General features: G+C 42.9%; 1 protein-coding gene and 1 non-coding gene across 2 annotated transcripts; one reads left to right on the top strand and one right to left on the bottom strand.

Moving 5' to 3' along the window:
* Nucleotides 1-755: 755 nt before the first annotated feature.
* On the bottom strand, nucleotides 756-3864 carry LOC121787306 (glutamine synthetase cytosolic isozyme 2-like). The gene is made up of 12 exons (XM_042185994.1): nucleotides 3713-3864; nucleotides 3066-3105; nucleotides 2866-2969; nucleotides 2734-2782; nucleotides 2538-2644; nucleotides 2362-2449; nucleotides 1970-2098; nucleotides 1819-1893; nucleotides 1689-1742; nucleotides 1455-1492; nucleotides 1216-1375; nucleotides 756-1101 (listed from the first exon to the last, which is right to left on the bottom strand). The coding sequence occupies exons 1-12, from the start codon at nucleotides 3784-3786 to the stop codon at nucleotides 952-954; spliced, it is 1068 nt and encodes a 355-aa protein (XP_042041928.1). The 5' UTR covers nucleotides 3787-3864; the 3' UTR covers nucleotides 756-951.
* Nucleotides 3865-15728: 11864 nt separating this feature from the next.
* On the top strand, nucleotides 15729-15835 carry LOC121788125. The gene has a single exon (XR_006047577.1). It is a non-coding gene; the product is annotated as a small nucleolar RNA R71 (small nucleolar RNA).
* Nucleotides 15836-17600: the final 1765 nt, after the last annotated feature.

The following is a 17600-nucleotide window of genomic DNA, read 5'->3' as shown; positions in this document are numbered from 1 at the left end:
AAGAAGACTCTTCTCAACATTATTCTCTCTCTTACTTTACCATTTCTCTACTTTATTTTTATAAAACGAGTGCGCAAAAGTGGTCGGGACTCCTAATGGCAGACGGAGGGTTATTTATGAGTAATTAAATGGAAAATCATCTTGATTAAAGTTCCAATAGATTGTTTACTGTTTATAACGGTTCAATTAGTGGACCAACAATCAACTAAGCTTTTGAAGCAAATGATTAAAATAGGAAATGTAGAACGGTAATTAATTATATTGTGTTCAATTTGTACCTCAATGTTTTTAAAGTTTAAAACGGAGTGAAAACCCCAAATAAATGAATTTGATTAGTATATAAGCATAATGATAATTCATAAATAGAGCCATTTGTTTGGCATCAATAAAAAAGTCCATGCTTTGACGTTTTGTCCAGTTCCTCTATTAAAATTAGCCATTTTGACTAACTAAGAAAGACATATGACGAACATATTTGAAATCTTGACATGTTAGTATACTACTAACCTGCAAAACAACTTAATCATTCATGATTGATGTTACCCAAGAAGGAATCATATGTGTCATTTTGTAACCAAGCTGGTATTATATCGTTGTCGTTAAAGGATATTTTAATACTGTATATAAAACATTTACTAATTTCCGTCGGATTCTTGTTTTTATATAGCAAGCTCGTTTAAAAAGGACTTAATGGCCATGGATTGGAAACTTGTATGCAAAACTGTTGTTCAAACAGCATTTGTAATAAGCAAATGTGAACAAAGATGAGGCAATACCCACTCTTCTGCCATAACTAAGTAGTGTATTTATATCAACTCTTATTAAGCAGGCTCTCAATCACGAAAGGCCTGAAACCAGAGGTCTGATAAGGAGAAAGTCCATAGGCGATAATAATGCAGAAACTTGGCTCAACAAAGCAATCCAATAGTCCGCTAAAACTACAATCCTCACTCACTTTCCGAGAATGGTCGTCTCAGCAATCATTGAAGTGACGATGTATGGGTCCATGTTCGAGGCAGGCCGCCTGTCCTCAAAGTATCCCTTGCCTTCCTTTTCTGTGTCTCGCCCAACACGAACAGATGCACCACGGTTCGCAACACCCTACACAGCCAAACCAACATTATCCAATTAGTCCATCTGTAGAAATAGATCTAAGTGCCAACTAACATCAGATAACGAATGTTCTCGTTTCAAAAGTTAAGAAACTGCTTTTACCCATTTGAATGTGTTAATGTTAGCTGTTTCATGTTTGCCAGTGAGCCTGCGCTCATTGCCTTCACCATATGCAGCAATGTGTTCCGTGTGCTTCAGGCTGAGCTTTTCAATAGCCTTCTTGATGATTTCATAGCCTCCCTCTTCCCTCATGGATTTGGTGCTGCAAAACAATTGAGAAACTAACAATATATTCTATGCCAAAAACCATACAACATTTAATAAAGTAAGAGAACTTGTACCTGTAATTAGTGTGAGCACCAGCTCCATTCCAGTCACCCTGGGAGTAAAAAACATAAGAGAATGAAACACAAAGCCCAATCAACCAAGAAAAATAATGTAGTCCTAGATATTTTTTTCAAAAACCAATTTGAAAGGAAATCAGTTTAGCCAGAGAGAAAACACAAGTTAGTACTCCAATACTTGAGAACAATGCAAGGATGAATCAATAAAAGAAAATAAGAGGAAATCTTCACCTCGATAGGCTTGGGATCAAATGTAACAACTGCCCCAGCAATTTCAGTGATCCTCTGTCAGCAGAGCAATTGTTTCAGCGTAAAATACATGATTCCATCAAACAGGCATTTATTACAAACTTAATACTACCTCCAAAATGTAACGAGCAATCCACAACTCATCACCAGCTGAAATGCCAACTGCAGGTCCAACTTGGAATTCCCACTAAAATTGATACTAAGTTAGAACTTTCAAAGGATAATCAATGCAAGTTATCCAGTTTTCCAGAAGAGAAGTTTACCTGGCCAGGCATCACCTCCCCATTAATGCCACTCATGTTAATTCCAGTATAGAGGCATGCCTTGTAATGAGCATCTACGATATCACGGCCAAAAGCCTTGTCTGATCCAATTCCGCAATAATATGGGCCCTAGACGCAATTAAGACTAAATTAGTACTCCTTGGTATCCTCAAATATGCAGATATCCTCAAATACATTCATTTCAACAGCTAAGAAGGACTGCAAATAATGCTCCTTCAGTTCCACATCAGAGAATTCAAGGTATTTACATTATATTTCATTAATTAATCATATCCTTCAGCCAGTTGTATGGTGGGGGGAAAAAGACCAATGAAAACCACCAAGTCAAAACTAAAATCATTCAGCACAGCAAAACTATAAGGTGAAATCACCTGAGGTCCAGGATAACCACCAGACGGCCATCCAAGAGGCCACTTAACATTCTTCTGCAACAGAGTGTACTCTTGCTCAATACCGTACCTATCAAAAAAGAAAGAATGAACACATCAGAATCAAAATGTCATACAAAAATGTAGCATGCACCAGAATAGAACTGCTGATATGTTACCATGGTTCTTCAGCAACAACTGCAGGGTTGCTGAAAACCTTTGCTGCCTTGTATCTGTTGTTCGTCGGGATTGGTTCACCTGCTGGTGTGTAAGCATCGCACATGACCTACCATGAGAAAAAAGGAAGTCTCATTGTGAAAACAATTCATGAGCAATTTAAGTGCATAATGCAGAGTTTCATATGGGAACTCTAACCAGAATGTTGCTCCCCCTCCTAAACGGATCTTTGAAAATTGCTTGAGGGCTGAATGCAACACATTATAATTAGAATTAGTATTTCCAACTGTTTTTCCAAATTACAAACAAACAACAACGTACAACACTTACTAGAGGATAACTTCACTGTCTTCTCCAGGAGCCTGTCCTGTGCTAGACCCATCGTAATTCCACTTCGGCAGCTTTGCAGGATCACTTACTGGTCCAGAAAGAGTCTACAAAAGAACAATTAGAAACAAATACAGAAAGTACTCCTTATGTGATTGAAATAGAAACATTATTTTATTAGCTTTTTTCAAATAAAGTCTTACCCTTGCTTTACTCCGAAGATCCATACCAGAGCCGCCAATCCTAATAAAATGAACAACACAAAGCATATAAGTTTTCATGAACATAACATCATAGCTAACCAAGCCAAACAGGATTGGCATGCATTCACAGTGCATATACTGCTCATTTATCTTGCAAGATGTGATCGATACGAAATTTAGCTTTCCAGTTTTATGTGAAAGTTTTAACCACAAACAAACGAAAACACCAATTTCACTCCTAAAAGGGACGGCTAGTGAATCGAATAGTAAATCACTCAAACCGATGATAATAATGATTAGATAAACAAAAGATCTGGAATTAATCACAAACAAGCAACACTAAGAGATCTTAATCACATGATAATAGCTAAGCATAACAAAATCCACTCATAGATAGAGAACCAAACCGTTGAGAAAACGAACTGGTGCGTTGATTAAAATACATGAAAATGAATCGTTTAAGGCTGGAAATATCGTAAACAACACCAAGCCATATTCAAGGTTGAGAAACCAAGGAGTTACAGCATGTAATCGTCCAAAACAATTTAGAGGCATAATTTTAAACAAAAACTGAAGAGACGAAAACAGAGTCACGAACAAAAGGGATCGCAAACAACAGAAGTGGAGACAAGTGCGAGAAAACTCACCAAACATATTCAGCAATGACCTTGGAAGTGGTTTCGGAGAGGTTGATATTGATGAGATCTGAAAGCAGAGACATTTTGCGAAGAAATCAACAAGTTTATCTCCCTCTCTGTTTTCTCTCTCTTCAGGAAAAATATGATTGTATTGAAAGCAGAGGCTGCAGTGTGGAAATTTATAGTAGCTGACACACTGATGCTTTAATTAACTAGTGTTTTAGAGTATCGACTATAGGCGAATAGTCTTGATAGCCCCGCCCCTTTTTTTTCCACATCCTCAGTTTATTTATCTGCGCTCACAAAAAAAAATTATTCGCAACTATAAGGTGGACACTTTTAATAGCCCCAAAATTTTGTATCCACTTTTCATTTAATTTTATTTTCATTTATTTTAAATCAATTATAATAAAAAATTATCAGAATGTAAATAATTAGAAAACGAGGTAATTGGGACCGAATATTCGTTGTATTATGGAAGCGGGAAAATTTTACAACGAACATTTAAAAACAATACAAATAAAAACGCCGTCACCGTCTACTCGGTGGTGGAGTTGGATTCCTCCTCCTCTTCTCCGCCGTCTCCCCCGCTTCTGCCGGCCGCCCCTGCCAAATCCTCATCAGACAAGCCTAGACGGCGCTGGATCCGACCTATGAGTTTCCAGTATATACCCTTGATGACCGGGTCGGTTGCGGTCTCGTAGCGGAGGCAGTTATCATGCAGTTGTTGCATCAACTGCACATCTAGGTTCTCCCTCAAGACCTCGTGGGGACCAGGGGCCATGGGCTGCGGTATAGGGGCGGGCTGCGGGATGCGCGATCCAGACGCGGCCGACGATAGGCAGGAGGAACTTCCAGCCACTCTAGCGCTTCGGATAGAGGCTTGTTGTCCCGGAGGGCATGGGTGCCTAGAGTGTGTAGCAGAGGGCTCTTCGGTTTGCTCGTCGTTGAGGTCGATTGATTGCGAGCCGCTGCCGTTGCTGTAGTCCCCGACTATGTTGTGTCTAGTACGCTTCGCCCCATGAGCTCCTACTCGCACTTGCGCACAGATGGCCTTGAATTTCGGACAGTGCTCGAGAACAAAATACTCCTCCCACATTGTGAACTTCGGCCAGTTTTCCGTGTTGAATTGGCTCATAGACAGTGCCTTCACGTCGGCTTCGCTTCAGCCACTCTCAGCATTGAGCAGGTTGTTCTCGTATATGCCCGCGAACCGCTTGGTGGCCGTCAAAATCCTAGACCACTTTTTGCGGAGCTGTTCCCCGTCACGCGGTTTGGCGCCTTGAGGTTTGAACTCGTTGTATGCCAACAGGACGCGCTTCCAAAAGCTCCCCTCGGTCTGATCGGTTCCCACTATGGGGTCCGATGTGACGGCATCCCACGCCCGCGCCACAGCAATGGACTCGGCTTCCGGCGCCGCTGCCTCGCTGCCCTCACCGCCACCGCCGGTGCTGCCCGCCCCGCTGCCGGCGCCGCTGCCGCCTCTTCCGCCGCCCCCGCCACCACTGCTTCCACCCGCTCTCGTCGGAACGGGCATATCCATGCACGCTGTCGGCGTATCCGGTACACCCTGACTAAGCAGACCCATTATCATCTCCAGTGCGTCTCGATCTGCATCGGTGAAAGGAGATTGGCTGGATTGGAAAGGGGTCTCCGGACGCGGATGGTTAAGCGCGTCGAGGTTGGGTCTGTAATCTCCAAACGCCGAGCGACTCAAATTCCTCTGAAAATGTTGGGGCGTGGGAGAAGACCTCCACGACTGAGACTGAGATGGATGAGGGGTTGGACTCGATCCCCACGGAGGGGAGTTTGACTCCAACTCCACGGCTGGGACGGATTTCCGCCATATCCCGACGGTTGGGAAGGATAGCCGCCATATCCCGATTCGTCAGTGCTGGGTGATTCGTCGTTTCCACCGTGCATTTTTAGAGAGTGAAAGTGTAGAGATTGAATGAATGGAGAGTGTGTCAAAAGAGTGTAAAATGGGAGGTTGACTCGTGCTAATTTAGTATTCAAAAGCGTCACCCGCAAGTGTACGAGTTAAGTAGCACGTGGTAAGCTAAATTATCGATCCACGGAGACTAAAAGCCGGTTTGAATACTATGATGTAACTTTGAACACTATCTAGACTAATAAAGGGGTTTTTGGTTTTCTTAACTAAGATCAAAGAACAAATAAGCTAGTAAGACAATTAACTAAGAAAAACAAACAAACAAAGATAGGTTTTCACACAAATTGGGAAAGTATAGGGAAATGGATCCGTTAGAATGGATCAAGGATTTCATCTATGGGTCATGCTCATCTATTGGGCCTCAAATGCGGTTAGGAAAGTCGGGATAATCGGTTAGACCCCCTCTCGGGTGCATCTAACACGTGGGTCAATCTCTAGTGTAGGAGTCTCGTCCATACAATTCGAGATTGACTCCAAAGCACAACGGACCCAAGCCCTCTCTCTAGCTTATGCATCTCTCGATTACATATAATGCACGGAGTTGTTGATTACACATCTATCCTAATCTTGTATTTCTCAATAACATCAATTAGGTACAAGATTTATCTAATTGGTAGCTAAGCAATTAGATATTAAAAGACCAAGGTTCAACAAAACCAACAAAAGAGATAGATACGCATTCAACCATAGATTCAATCCATACAATCCATTCAAACTTCACCAAATCCCTACTAAAAGCTTAGCTACTCATAGTCAAAGCTAACATAAAAGCAAAAGCAAGGAAAACAAAGCTACACATAATAGAAATGATACTAGAACTCCCTATGGTGGAATTGATGGTGGGGGGTCTCCTTCCTCCAATCTCTTGGAAATGGGAAGCTCCTTGACTTCAAATCCTCTCAAAACCTTACTTTCTTGCTAAGATTCGTGGTGTGGGAGTTCGGGTTTAGAAATGAGTGAGAACCCTTTTATATCCGGAGTGAGAAAGAGGCAAAGTTGGCAACAGCGACAAATCGCCCGGTCGGGCGATCTGTAAGTCGGAATATGCCCGGTCGGGCGATCTGGGTAAATCGCGATGAGGTTTCAAACGCCCGGTCGGGCGTTTTGTTGGATGAAAAACGCCCGGTCGGGCGAACTTTCTGTGGTCAGCCCGTTCGCTCCGTTTTGCCCGTTTTAGACCTGTTCTTGCATCAAAACTCCGACAAACTCGTTAACTCTAAAAAATAGCTGAAAAGTGGGTGAAACATATACTTTATACCTCAAAAGATTCAACAACATGTGTTAATCACCCATCTAAACATCCTAAACTATGAGTTTGTCAACTCCCCCAAACTTAAACATTTGTTAGTCCTCGAACAAGAAGAAAGAAACAAGACATACAAACTCATGCAAGGATGTGGAGTGTCATCATTGCCTCAATAGAAATAAAATACGACAAGTATCAATGGCCTCGGATGCATGTAAAGTATTATGAAATATAGCTTCAAGTTACTATCATGTGCTCAACCTTGCCAATTTGCCCTCTCAAGGAGAAAATGCAATGTGCATTTTAGAAATTTCACTCACTCTCAAAGTATATAAACTCTTGACATAACTCTCAAATCATCAAACACATGGATAGTTTACCATAGGCTTGCTCGAAATTTACACTCTCCTCTACTATGGTGTGATTAAAGATATAAGGTCCGAAAGGTCTTTTCAATAGGTTGTAATGTAGGCTCTTTGGATAGGTGAGGCAATTTTCGGCTAAAGTGACTTTAATTCCCAATATCTTGCTCAACTTCACCAACTTTCTTCCCCAATCTAGCTAGTTCTAGGCTTCCCTAGACTCTTCTCATCTACCAACATTTCACTTTTGTTCTTCACCTCTTTTTCAACCTTCACACACCCTTTCCAATAAATGCCAATTATTAACTATTTCTCACTTTCAATTTTCTTTTCTTTTCTCTCTCTTTTTTTTTCTATTTCTTTTCTTTCTTTTTCTCCATGCTTTGCATGGTAACATCACTATTCTTTCTTTCTTTTTCTTTTGTTTTTCTACCTCAATAAGCTTCTATTTCATTTGCTAATTCCCCCTTTCAAACTTTCATTTCCTTTTGATTTTTCAAAAATAGAACACAAGTAATCCAACCCCATGGTTTGTCAAAGGAAAGGTTATTGGCTCAAAGTGGGCTAACAAAGATTATTAACATGATAACGGGTAAAAGGAGAATTTGGCTAACAAGAATGGCCTAACGTCCTCCCTTATCTCCATGATCACTATGTAGACTCAAAGAAATCGCGAGCAAGTTCTAGAAACATACGACATGTTTGAGATAAATCACACATTTAGGAACAATATAGGCTCAATTCTCACAAGATCATTTTGGCAAAAGACAAGGCACCATGTAATTCACTTTAGGCAATTTGAAATGAAAAATCACATGTTCTTTAGCCATATCAACAAGGTTTTCGAAAGTTTTTGCACAAAATCATCATTGGCAACTCCTCCATCATGTCTCACACTCGTTCAAATTTCAATTTTTCTCAACCCTACTATCATCCTAGCCAAGGGAGATAATTCAACACAAAAGGAAACAAGAAAAACAAACCTAAAAAGAAAAACAAAGACACAAACACAAGTGGAACAAGGAAACAAAACCACATAAGTTTACATGCCCACATATCATCATCAAATATCATCAAAAGAATAGGGGTACAGGCCGGGGTATCATCATCAAATAAAGAGGGAGAGAGGTAAAAGAGGGAATCCACTAGACACCCCCCAAACTTATTCCAAGCAAAGCTAGGATAAGTTTGAAAGAGAGTGGATCTCCCATGGACCTTCACTGCGGAGGAGGAGGCGGATGCTGCCACTGGCCACGGAATTCATCGAATCGGGCATTGATGTTGGCCCATTGTGCATTGTTGAAATCAGTGAATTGGGTCCAGTTGGTTTCGAACTGGTCCCATCGCGCTTCATTCTGGACCCAATATTCCTGCTGACGCAACTCCATCCGTGTCAACCTCTCATTGATCGAGCCGTAGTCCTCCTCTTGTCGCTCTTGTCGGCTTCGTGTCCTCTGAGTGCTTGTCCCGGCTTCATCTCCCCCTTGGTAGGTCGGTTGATCCTCACCTTCCTCCTCATTTTCTTCTTCATTCTGCTCGTCCCCCATCTCGATCTCGGGAAAGCCCATGTGGGGCGCTTCATCAACACTCGAGCTCGGGCTCACATCCCTAAATTGCAAGTTCCGCGGATTCACCGCCGTGACTTGTTCGTGGACCGCAGCCTTCATCTTCCAGTTTTCCTTGTGGAAAGGACCGTTCACATAGGTGTTGACGGTGTCCGGGAGGGGGTAATGATCTGCTGCCCTCTGTATCAAATATATCTGCCCTCGTTGGTCCACTCCGACCAGCCTTGTTCTTCTCAGAAAGCCGAAGTCCATCAAGTTGTCACCAATGTCGGCGACCAAGCCCCTCGTCGACACTCCCAGATGGAGTGCAATAGCTGACACAACCGCACCGACACAGAGTGTGCCGGTTTTCTTCTTCGAAGCCCTCTCAAGATGTTTGATCATGAAGTGGCCCAAATTCAAGGGAGCCTCCTTGTGCAAAATACTCCATAACAGGAAGAGCTCGTCTCTCTGCACACTCCCATGCTCATGACGAGCGAAGGGGTAACATACACACGCCTTCTGGAGTAAGCGCAAGGCTGGGTTCCTAATGAGAGAACCCTTTGCCCTGTTGGCGGCGAAGTTGTCATCAACGGTAGTGATGGCCTTCCAGAAGTCATTCGCATTGTGACTGAAGTTAAACGGCTCTCTATACACCTCCCCTGAAAATCCAAAGATCTCCTTGAATTGTGCCATCGTCACTGTGTACTCAGCATTCCTCATACGAAACTTGATGGCAACTATCTCCCTCCTGTTCATGATTACCTCAAGGGTAGACAAGAACTCCAGTGTAAGCCTCTGATAGGAGGGGTTCCTTTGTGCCATGAAGAGCCCATTTAGTTGCCCCTCTTCACATAGCTCATTGAAGCACTGCTCAATGCCCAACCGTCGGATTGTGATAGGGCATGGATATCTAGCTACCCGGTAGGGTAGTTGTGAGAGTTCGGCCCATTTCTTCTTCTCTTCGACATTCAAATTAACTCCAGAGTGGTTGGGCGCCATCGTTCACTACCTAAAAATTGAGAGTATTAGATCAATTCGACAAGAAACCACAAAGATGCATTAATGCAGACACTCTCCCCCAAACATACTCTATACTAAAAGAACTTCTCATTCATACATTTATCAAGACTAGAATCAACCCCCCATTGTGTCACACAATGTCTCTTCCACAACAATAAACCTCAATCATGCTTAACTCAAACATTCCACCAACATGCATCACTTATCTAACATTGCATCTATGTAGACATCAACAAATCAAAGCATGCTAGTTCCCCACACTCAATAACCACAAACCCATGAAGGAAATTGCACAATTCATGCTCAAAGCAACCATTCAAACCAAATTCATCCTCTAACTAGCAATTAGTCAAGAAATCTCCAAACAAACGAAAGACATGCTAGTTTCCAACCCTCGATTCACCAATAATCATCTAAACACCGAGCATAAGTAAGAGAAGAATGAAAAAAAAATCATACCTTTCGTGCTTAGAGTGATAGAAAACGGATTTCTCTCCTTTTTGCTTGTTCTTGAGTAAATCAACCGATTAATCGGTTCAACCCTTGAATTAGATGGATTGGGAGGATGGTATGTGTGTGAAATCAGTGTAAGTGGAAGATTTGAAGGTGGAGGGGCGAGAGAGAGTAGAGAGGAACGAGAGAGAAATGGGGGTAGGGTTTTGAAAGTGTAAAAACTGACCTGGTTTGCGTCTTTAAATCGCGCGAAGAAATCGCCCGGTCGGGCGATTTGCATTTTGAAAATCGCCCGGTCGGGCAAACTTTCTGGACAATCTTGATTTCTGTAAACGCCCGGTCGGGCGATTTGCACTTTGCAAAACGCCCGGTCGGGCAAACTTTCTGGACAATCTTGATTTCTGTAAACGCCCGGTCGGGCGATTTGCACTTTGCAAAACGCCCGGTCGGGCGAACTTTCTGGATTCCGAGTCCATTTCGCCATTTCTCCAGTTTTTTGTTTGTCCGCTTTTCACCCATCAAAGCCTATCTCCTGTTCCACTTAAAACACACAAAACACACCAAAAACAAGAACAAAATAAAAACACACCAAAAACACAAAAGCTATAAATTTTACCTACTAGGGGTTGCCTCCCCCATAGCGCAATTGTTTAACGTCATTTGCCCGACGCTTTGCAAGCTCCACTACTCAATCAAGGCAACCACAAAGACCTCGTCTTGTTGCTCCTTGGTAAAGAACCTCTTGAGATTTTGACCATTTGCCTTGAACGTGCTTCCATCGGGTCCTTTGAGCTCCATTGTGCCATTGCTCATGACCTCCTTGATAGTGAAGGGTCCCGACCACTTAGATTTTAGCTTGCCCGGAAAGAGTCTCAACTTGTGGTTGAAAAGCAACACAGCATCCCCCTTGTGGAATTCACGCCTCTCAATCATCTTGTCGTGATACGTCTTCATCCTCTCCTTGTAGATTGAGGAATTAACATAAGCTTCATTCCTAAATTCATCAAGTAAATTGAGGTGAAGCTTCCTTTCCTTGCCGGCCTTGGTGAAGTCCATGTTCATTTGCCTCACCGCCCAATATGATGAGTGCTTCAATTCAACCGGGAGATGGCATGATTTCCCAAAGACCAATTGATAAGGTGACATCCTGATTGGCGTCTTGTAAGCCGTCCTATACGCCCATAGAGCATCGTCAAGCTTGAGAGCCCAATCTCTACGGTTAGCATTGACACTCTTTTGCAATATTTGTTTGATCTCTCTATTGGCCAACTCGGTTTGACCATTAGCTTGTGGATGATAAGGAGTTGTCACCCGATGCTTCACTCCATGCCTTGCTAAGACCGCCTCTAGCCACCTATTGCGAAAATGAGACCCTCCATCACTTATGATAGCCCGAGGTGCGCCGAATCGCGTGAATATGTTCTTTTGAACGAATTTAATCACCACCTTTGAATCATTAGTTTGGGTAGGAATGGCTTCCACCCACCTTGATACATAGTCAACGGCTAGTAGAATGTATTGGAACCCACTAGATGGAGGAAAGGGCCCCATGAAGTCAATGCCCCACACATCAAACAACTCGACTTCAACAATTGTCGTCAATGGCATCTCCTTCTTCTTAGAAACACCCCCCATTCTCTGGCACTCGTTGCATCTTCTCACGTAGTCCTGGCAGTCTTTGGTGATGGTTGGCCAAAATAGACCACTTTGGAGCACTTTCATAGCAGTCCGGTTAGCTCCAAAATGCCCCCCACTAGGTGCGGTGTGGCAATGCATAATAACGGACTCCCACTCCTCTTGAGGGACACATCTTCTAATCACCATGTCGGCACATCTTCTAAAAAGACAAGGCTCGTCCCAAAAATAGAACTTCACGTCGTGGAAGAACTTCTTCTTTTGATAGTCCTCAAGTCCTTCGGGAATCACCTTAGCAACAAGACAGTTCACAATATTGGCATACCATGCCACTTGACCCTTGGCCACATAAAACAAATGCTCATCCGGGAATTCTTCATTGATGACCAACTTCAATTTTTCCTCTTCACTAGCATGCTCCAATCTTGAAAGATGATCCGCCACCACATTCTCACACCCTTTTCTATCTCGGATTTCCAAATCAAATTCTTGAAGGAGCAAGATCCACCTTATAAGCCTTGGTTTTGCATCTTGCTTAACAAATAGATGGCGGATGGCGGCATGGTCAGTAAAGACAATAGTTTTGGCCCCAATAAGGTAAGGGCGGAACTTGTCAAAAGAGTAGACCACCGCAAGCATTTCCTTCTCGGTAGTGGTGTAGTTAGCTTGAGCCGAATCCAATGTCCTACTAGCATAATATATCACCCGGAATATCTTGTCTCTCTTTTGTCCCAAAGCCGAGCCTACCGCCACATCACTTGCATCACACATGATCTCGAAAGGTTGAGACCAATCGGGGGAGATCAAGATTGGGGCACTCACCAACGCCGCCTTGAGCTTCTCAAATGCCTGCGCACATTCAAGAGTGAAATCAAATTTTACATCTTTAGCTAGTAAATGGCAAAGGGGTCTAGCAATATGTGAAAAATCTTTGATGAAACGCCTATAGAACCCCGCATGGCCTAGGAAGCTCCTCACGGCCTTCTCACTACAAGGATGTGGCAATTGCTCAATGGCAACTATCTTGGCTCTATCCACTTCAAGTCCTCCGGCTGAAATTTTGTGTCCCAACACGATCCCGTCACGGACCATAAAATGACATTTCTCCCAATTGAGTACTAGATTGGTCTCCTCACATCTCTGCAAAACTTTGGTTAGATTATCCAAGCAACTATCAAATGTCATACCAAAAACAGAGAAGTCATCCATGAAAACCTCCATAATATTCTCAACCATATCATGAAAAATGGACATCATACATCTTTGAAAAGTAGCCGGGGCATTACAAAGCCCAAAAGACATTCTCCTAAATGCATAGACACCATAAGGACACACAAAAGCCGTCTTATGTTGATCCTCGGGAGCTATCAAAATTTGGTTATATCCCGAATAACCGTCGAGAAAACAATAATACTCATGTCCGGCTAACCTATCCAACATTTGATCAATAAATGGAAGGGGGAAGTGATCTTTCCTAGTGGCCAAATTTAAAGCGCGATAATCAATGCAAACTCTCCACCCGGACACCACTCTAGTAGCTATCAACTCATCATTTTTCCCTTTCACCACAGTGGTGCCCCCCTTTTTAGACACCACTTGAGTAGGACTCACCCACTCACTGTCGGATATAGCATATATCATACCGGCATCTAACCATTTCAACACTTCTTTTCTAACCACATCTTGCATAATATGGTTTAGTCGCCTTTGGTTTTGTACCTTAGGCTTATACCCCTCGTCTAAATGAATTCTATGCATGCAAACGGTTGGGCTTATTCCCTTAATGTCCGATATGGACCACCCAATGGCTCTCTTATGCTTCCTAAGAACTCTCAATAATTTATCCAACTCGAAACTAGAGAGAGAAGATGATACAATTACCGGAAAAGTGTCATTCCCTCCAAGAAAGGCATATCGCAAGTGTAGTGGAAGTGGCTTCAACTCAAGCTTCTTGTTTTCCCCATCTTTATTGCTATCTTCACTTCCACTCCTAAGAGGTAGAAATTGTGGACGAAGTGATCTAGGGATTTCTTTAGCCGAGTCCAAAGCACCTACAAATTCCAACAACTCGGGGTTAGCATCCAAAATATCAAAAGAATGAGAAGAATACATGGAATGAGAAATGCATCTCTCTAATTGATCATCCAAGTAAGAGGCCGGTGCCACTCCTCCAACACACTCATCCATCACGGTCACAACATTGCAATGTTGTAGGCTTCCTCCCGGTTCCACATCATGCCTCTTTAAGGCCTCATATATCGAAAATGTCACGCTCTCATCATTGAGGCGAAGTGTAAGTTCCCCTTTTGAAACATCGATCATGGCCTTCCCGGTGGCAAGGAACGGTCTTCCCAAAATAAGAGGTACAATTCTATCCTCTTCCATGTCCAACACCACGAAGTCAACGGGGAATATGAACTCATTCACCCTCACCAATATATCTTCTACTATGCCCGAGGGATATGCCACCGATCTATCCGCCATTTGCAAAGTAATGCTAGTCGATCTCAATTTACCAATATTCAACTTGTTGAAGAAGGACAATGGCATAAGATTAATGCTAGCCCCTAGATCGCACAAGGCATTCCCCACAAAGCAATTTCCAATAGTGCACTCAATAGTGAAGCTTCCCGGATCTTGCATTTTGGCCGGCAACTTCCTTTGAATAATTGCACTGCAACTCTCCGTCAAGTTGACCGTCTCATAGTGCCCCCATTTCCTTTTTTGTGATACCACATCCTTGAGGAACTTTGCATAACTTGGCATTTGTTGAAGTGCTTCAACAAGAGGGATGTTAATTTGAACTTTCCTAAAGATATCCAAAACTCTTGAAAATTGTTCATCCTTCTTTTTCTTTTGCATCATTTGAGGGAAAGGAAGTTTAACTTCCGTGGGCTTAGGAGGAACTATTGTCTCGGCTTGATCTTTTGGTGGGCTCTTCGTTGATGCCTCCACTTCTATTGTCTCTTCTTCTTCGGGTTGCACAATAGCTTCCTTTTCGGGCATAGGGGGGCTCTTATAGCTTGTTCCACTCCTCAAATTGATAGCCTTGCAATCCTTTGGGTTAGGAATGGTGTTGCTTGGGAATTGCCCCGGTTGATGAAGTTGGCCCACGGCTTGGGCAATTTGACTCATTTGATGCTCCAAAGCCCCCATTCTCGTGGTGACCTCCACTACCGCCGTCTCAACCTTATCAATTCTCTTAGTAGATTGTGTCATGATTCCATCGGTCTTCTCCATTAGAGCTTTTAGAAGCTCATGGGTGACATCATCACTTGAAGGTTTAGAATTGGTGGGCACATTAGCGGCCCCACTTGTCGACCCACTAGGTGTAGGGAAACGAGGTGGTGGAGGTGGTTGGATAGCATTGTTTGGATTGCCATAAGAAAGGTTTGGATGTGCATTGAAGGGTGAGCGATAGCCTTGGTAATTACCACCCCCATTGTTAGGGCGATAGTTGTAGAAGTTCCTTTGATTCCCTCCTTGATGCACATAATTGACATCTTCCACGGTATGTAAAGGCTCTCCCATAGGTGCCACTCCCAAACTAAGGCCATCCACCTTTTGATTCAACAACATCATTTGTTGGTTGAGAAGATTGAACGCATCCGAATCCACAACCGAAGCCACCGGCATTGAACTATCTCGGCCCGAGCTCCAACCCTTGCTAGTATAGGCAAGCCTTTGAAGCATCTTCTTGCACTCCTCGACCCCCTTGTCCAAGAATGAACCCCCCGAACCAAAGTCTAATTGACTCTTGATAAACTCCGAGCATCCATTGTAGAAGAGGCTCACTTGATGGCCCGGAGATAACCCATGGTTGGGGCATTTCTTTAGCAAGGCGTTTAATCTCTCCCAAGCCTCGAACATAGACTCTTGGCCCTTCATTTTAAAGTGGGAGATCTCTGCTTGGAGGTTGAGAGTGGAGCTTAGAGGGAAGAATCGATCCAAAAACTTTTGGGCTAAGTCGTCCCAACTTGTAACCGAGCCCGGCTCAAGGTTATCAAACCAATCTCTAGCATATCCCGACAATGAGAATGGAAATAGCCTAAGTTTGATTGTATCGTCGGGAACCCCATTAAGCTTAGTTGTATTGGCAATCTCTAAGAATTTAGATAAGTGCCTATTAGGATCCTCCGTGGGCCTTCCCGAGAAAACACGTTGCTCCACAAATTGAATCAATCCTGTCTTCAACTCAAAATTGTTGGCATTCACCCTTGTATCATAGGGTGGATGTGGGATATTGACGTTCCCAAATGCGTCTCTAACCGGAGCCTCTCGCCTCCTTTCCTCCTCTCTTTCCCTTCTCATCTCCGCCATTTCTTGTTGTAGTTGGAGAATGATTTGGTCTTGATTTAATGGAGGTGGAGGTGGAGGGGGAATTCCCTCATTGTTCCCATGTGGATTTTCCATTGGCTCAACTTGATGTTGAGCTCTTGCTCTTCTCCTTCGTCCTCCTCTTCTTCTATTGGCAGCTTCTATCTCTAAATTAATCGGCTCAAGGGGTAAACGACTTGAGCGCGTGAGCATAAAAACCTACACAACACAAGAGAGGAAACAAAGTCAAAATAGAGCTAAACTAGAAAACTAAACTAAATAATTAAAGCAAGTAAAATGTCTAAACTAGTATTCTCTATCTTTTCACAATATCAAACACAAAAGCAAATTTAGTCCCCGGCAACGGCGCCAAAAACTTGACTCGTGCTAATTTAGTATTCAAAAGCGTCACCCGCAAGTGTACGAGTTAAGTAGCACGTGGTAAGCTAAATTATCGATCCACGGAGACTAAAAGCCGGTTTGAATACTATGATGTAACTTTGAACACTATCTAGACTAATAAAGGGGTTTTTGGTTTTCTTAACTAAGATCAAAGAACAAATAAGCTAGTAAGACAATTAACTAAGAAAAACAAACAAACAAAGATAGGTTTTCACACAAATTGGGAAAGTATAGGGAAATGGATCCGTTAGAATGGATCAAGGATTTCATCTATGGGTCATGCTCATCTATTGGGCCTCAAATGCGGTTAGGAAAGTCGGGATAATCGGTTAGACCCCCTCTCGGGTGCATCTAACACGTGGGTCAATCTCTAGTGTAGGAGTCTCGTCCATACAATTCGAGATTGACTCCAAAGCACAACGGACCCAAGCCCTCTCTCTAGCTTATGCATCTCTCGATTACATATAATGCACGGAGTTGTTGATTACACATCTATCCTAATCTTGTATTTCTCAATAACATCAATTAGGTACAAGATTTATCTAATTGGTAGCTAAGCAATTAGATATTAAAAGACCAAGGTTCAACAAAACCAACAAAAGAGATAGATACGCATTCAACCATAGATTCAATCCATACAATCCATTCAAACTTCACCAAATCCCTACTAAAAGCTTAGCTACTCATAGTCAAAGCTAACATAAAAGCAAAAGCAAGGAAAACAAAGCTACACATAATAGAAATGATACTAGAACTCCCTATGGTGGAATTGATGGTGGGGGGTCTCCTTCCTCCAATCTCTTGGAAATGGGAAGCTCCTTGACTTCAAATCCTCTCAAAACCTTACTTTCTTGCTAAGATTCGTGGTGTGGGAGTTCGGGTTTAGAAATGAGTGAGAACCCTTTTATATCCGGAGTGAGAAAGAGGCAAAGTTGGCAACAGCGACAAATCGCCCGGTCGGGCG

Source organism: Salvia splendens, chromosome 22 (assembly GCF_004379255.2).
Source record: "Salvia splendens isolate huo1 chromosome 22, SspV2, whole genome shotgun sequence".
Classification (NCBI taxonomy): domain Eukaryota; kingdom Viridiplantae; phylum Streptophyta; class Magnoliopsida; order Lamiales; family Lamiaceae; genus Salvia; species Salvia splendens.
This window is presented reverse-complemented; position numbering and strand designations above follow the sequence as displayed.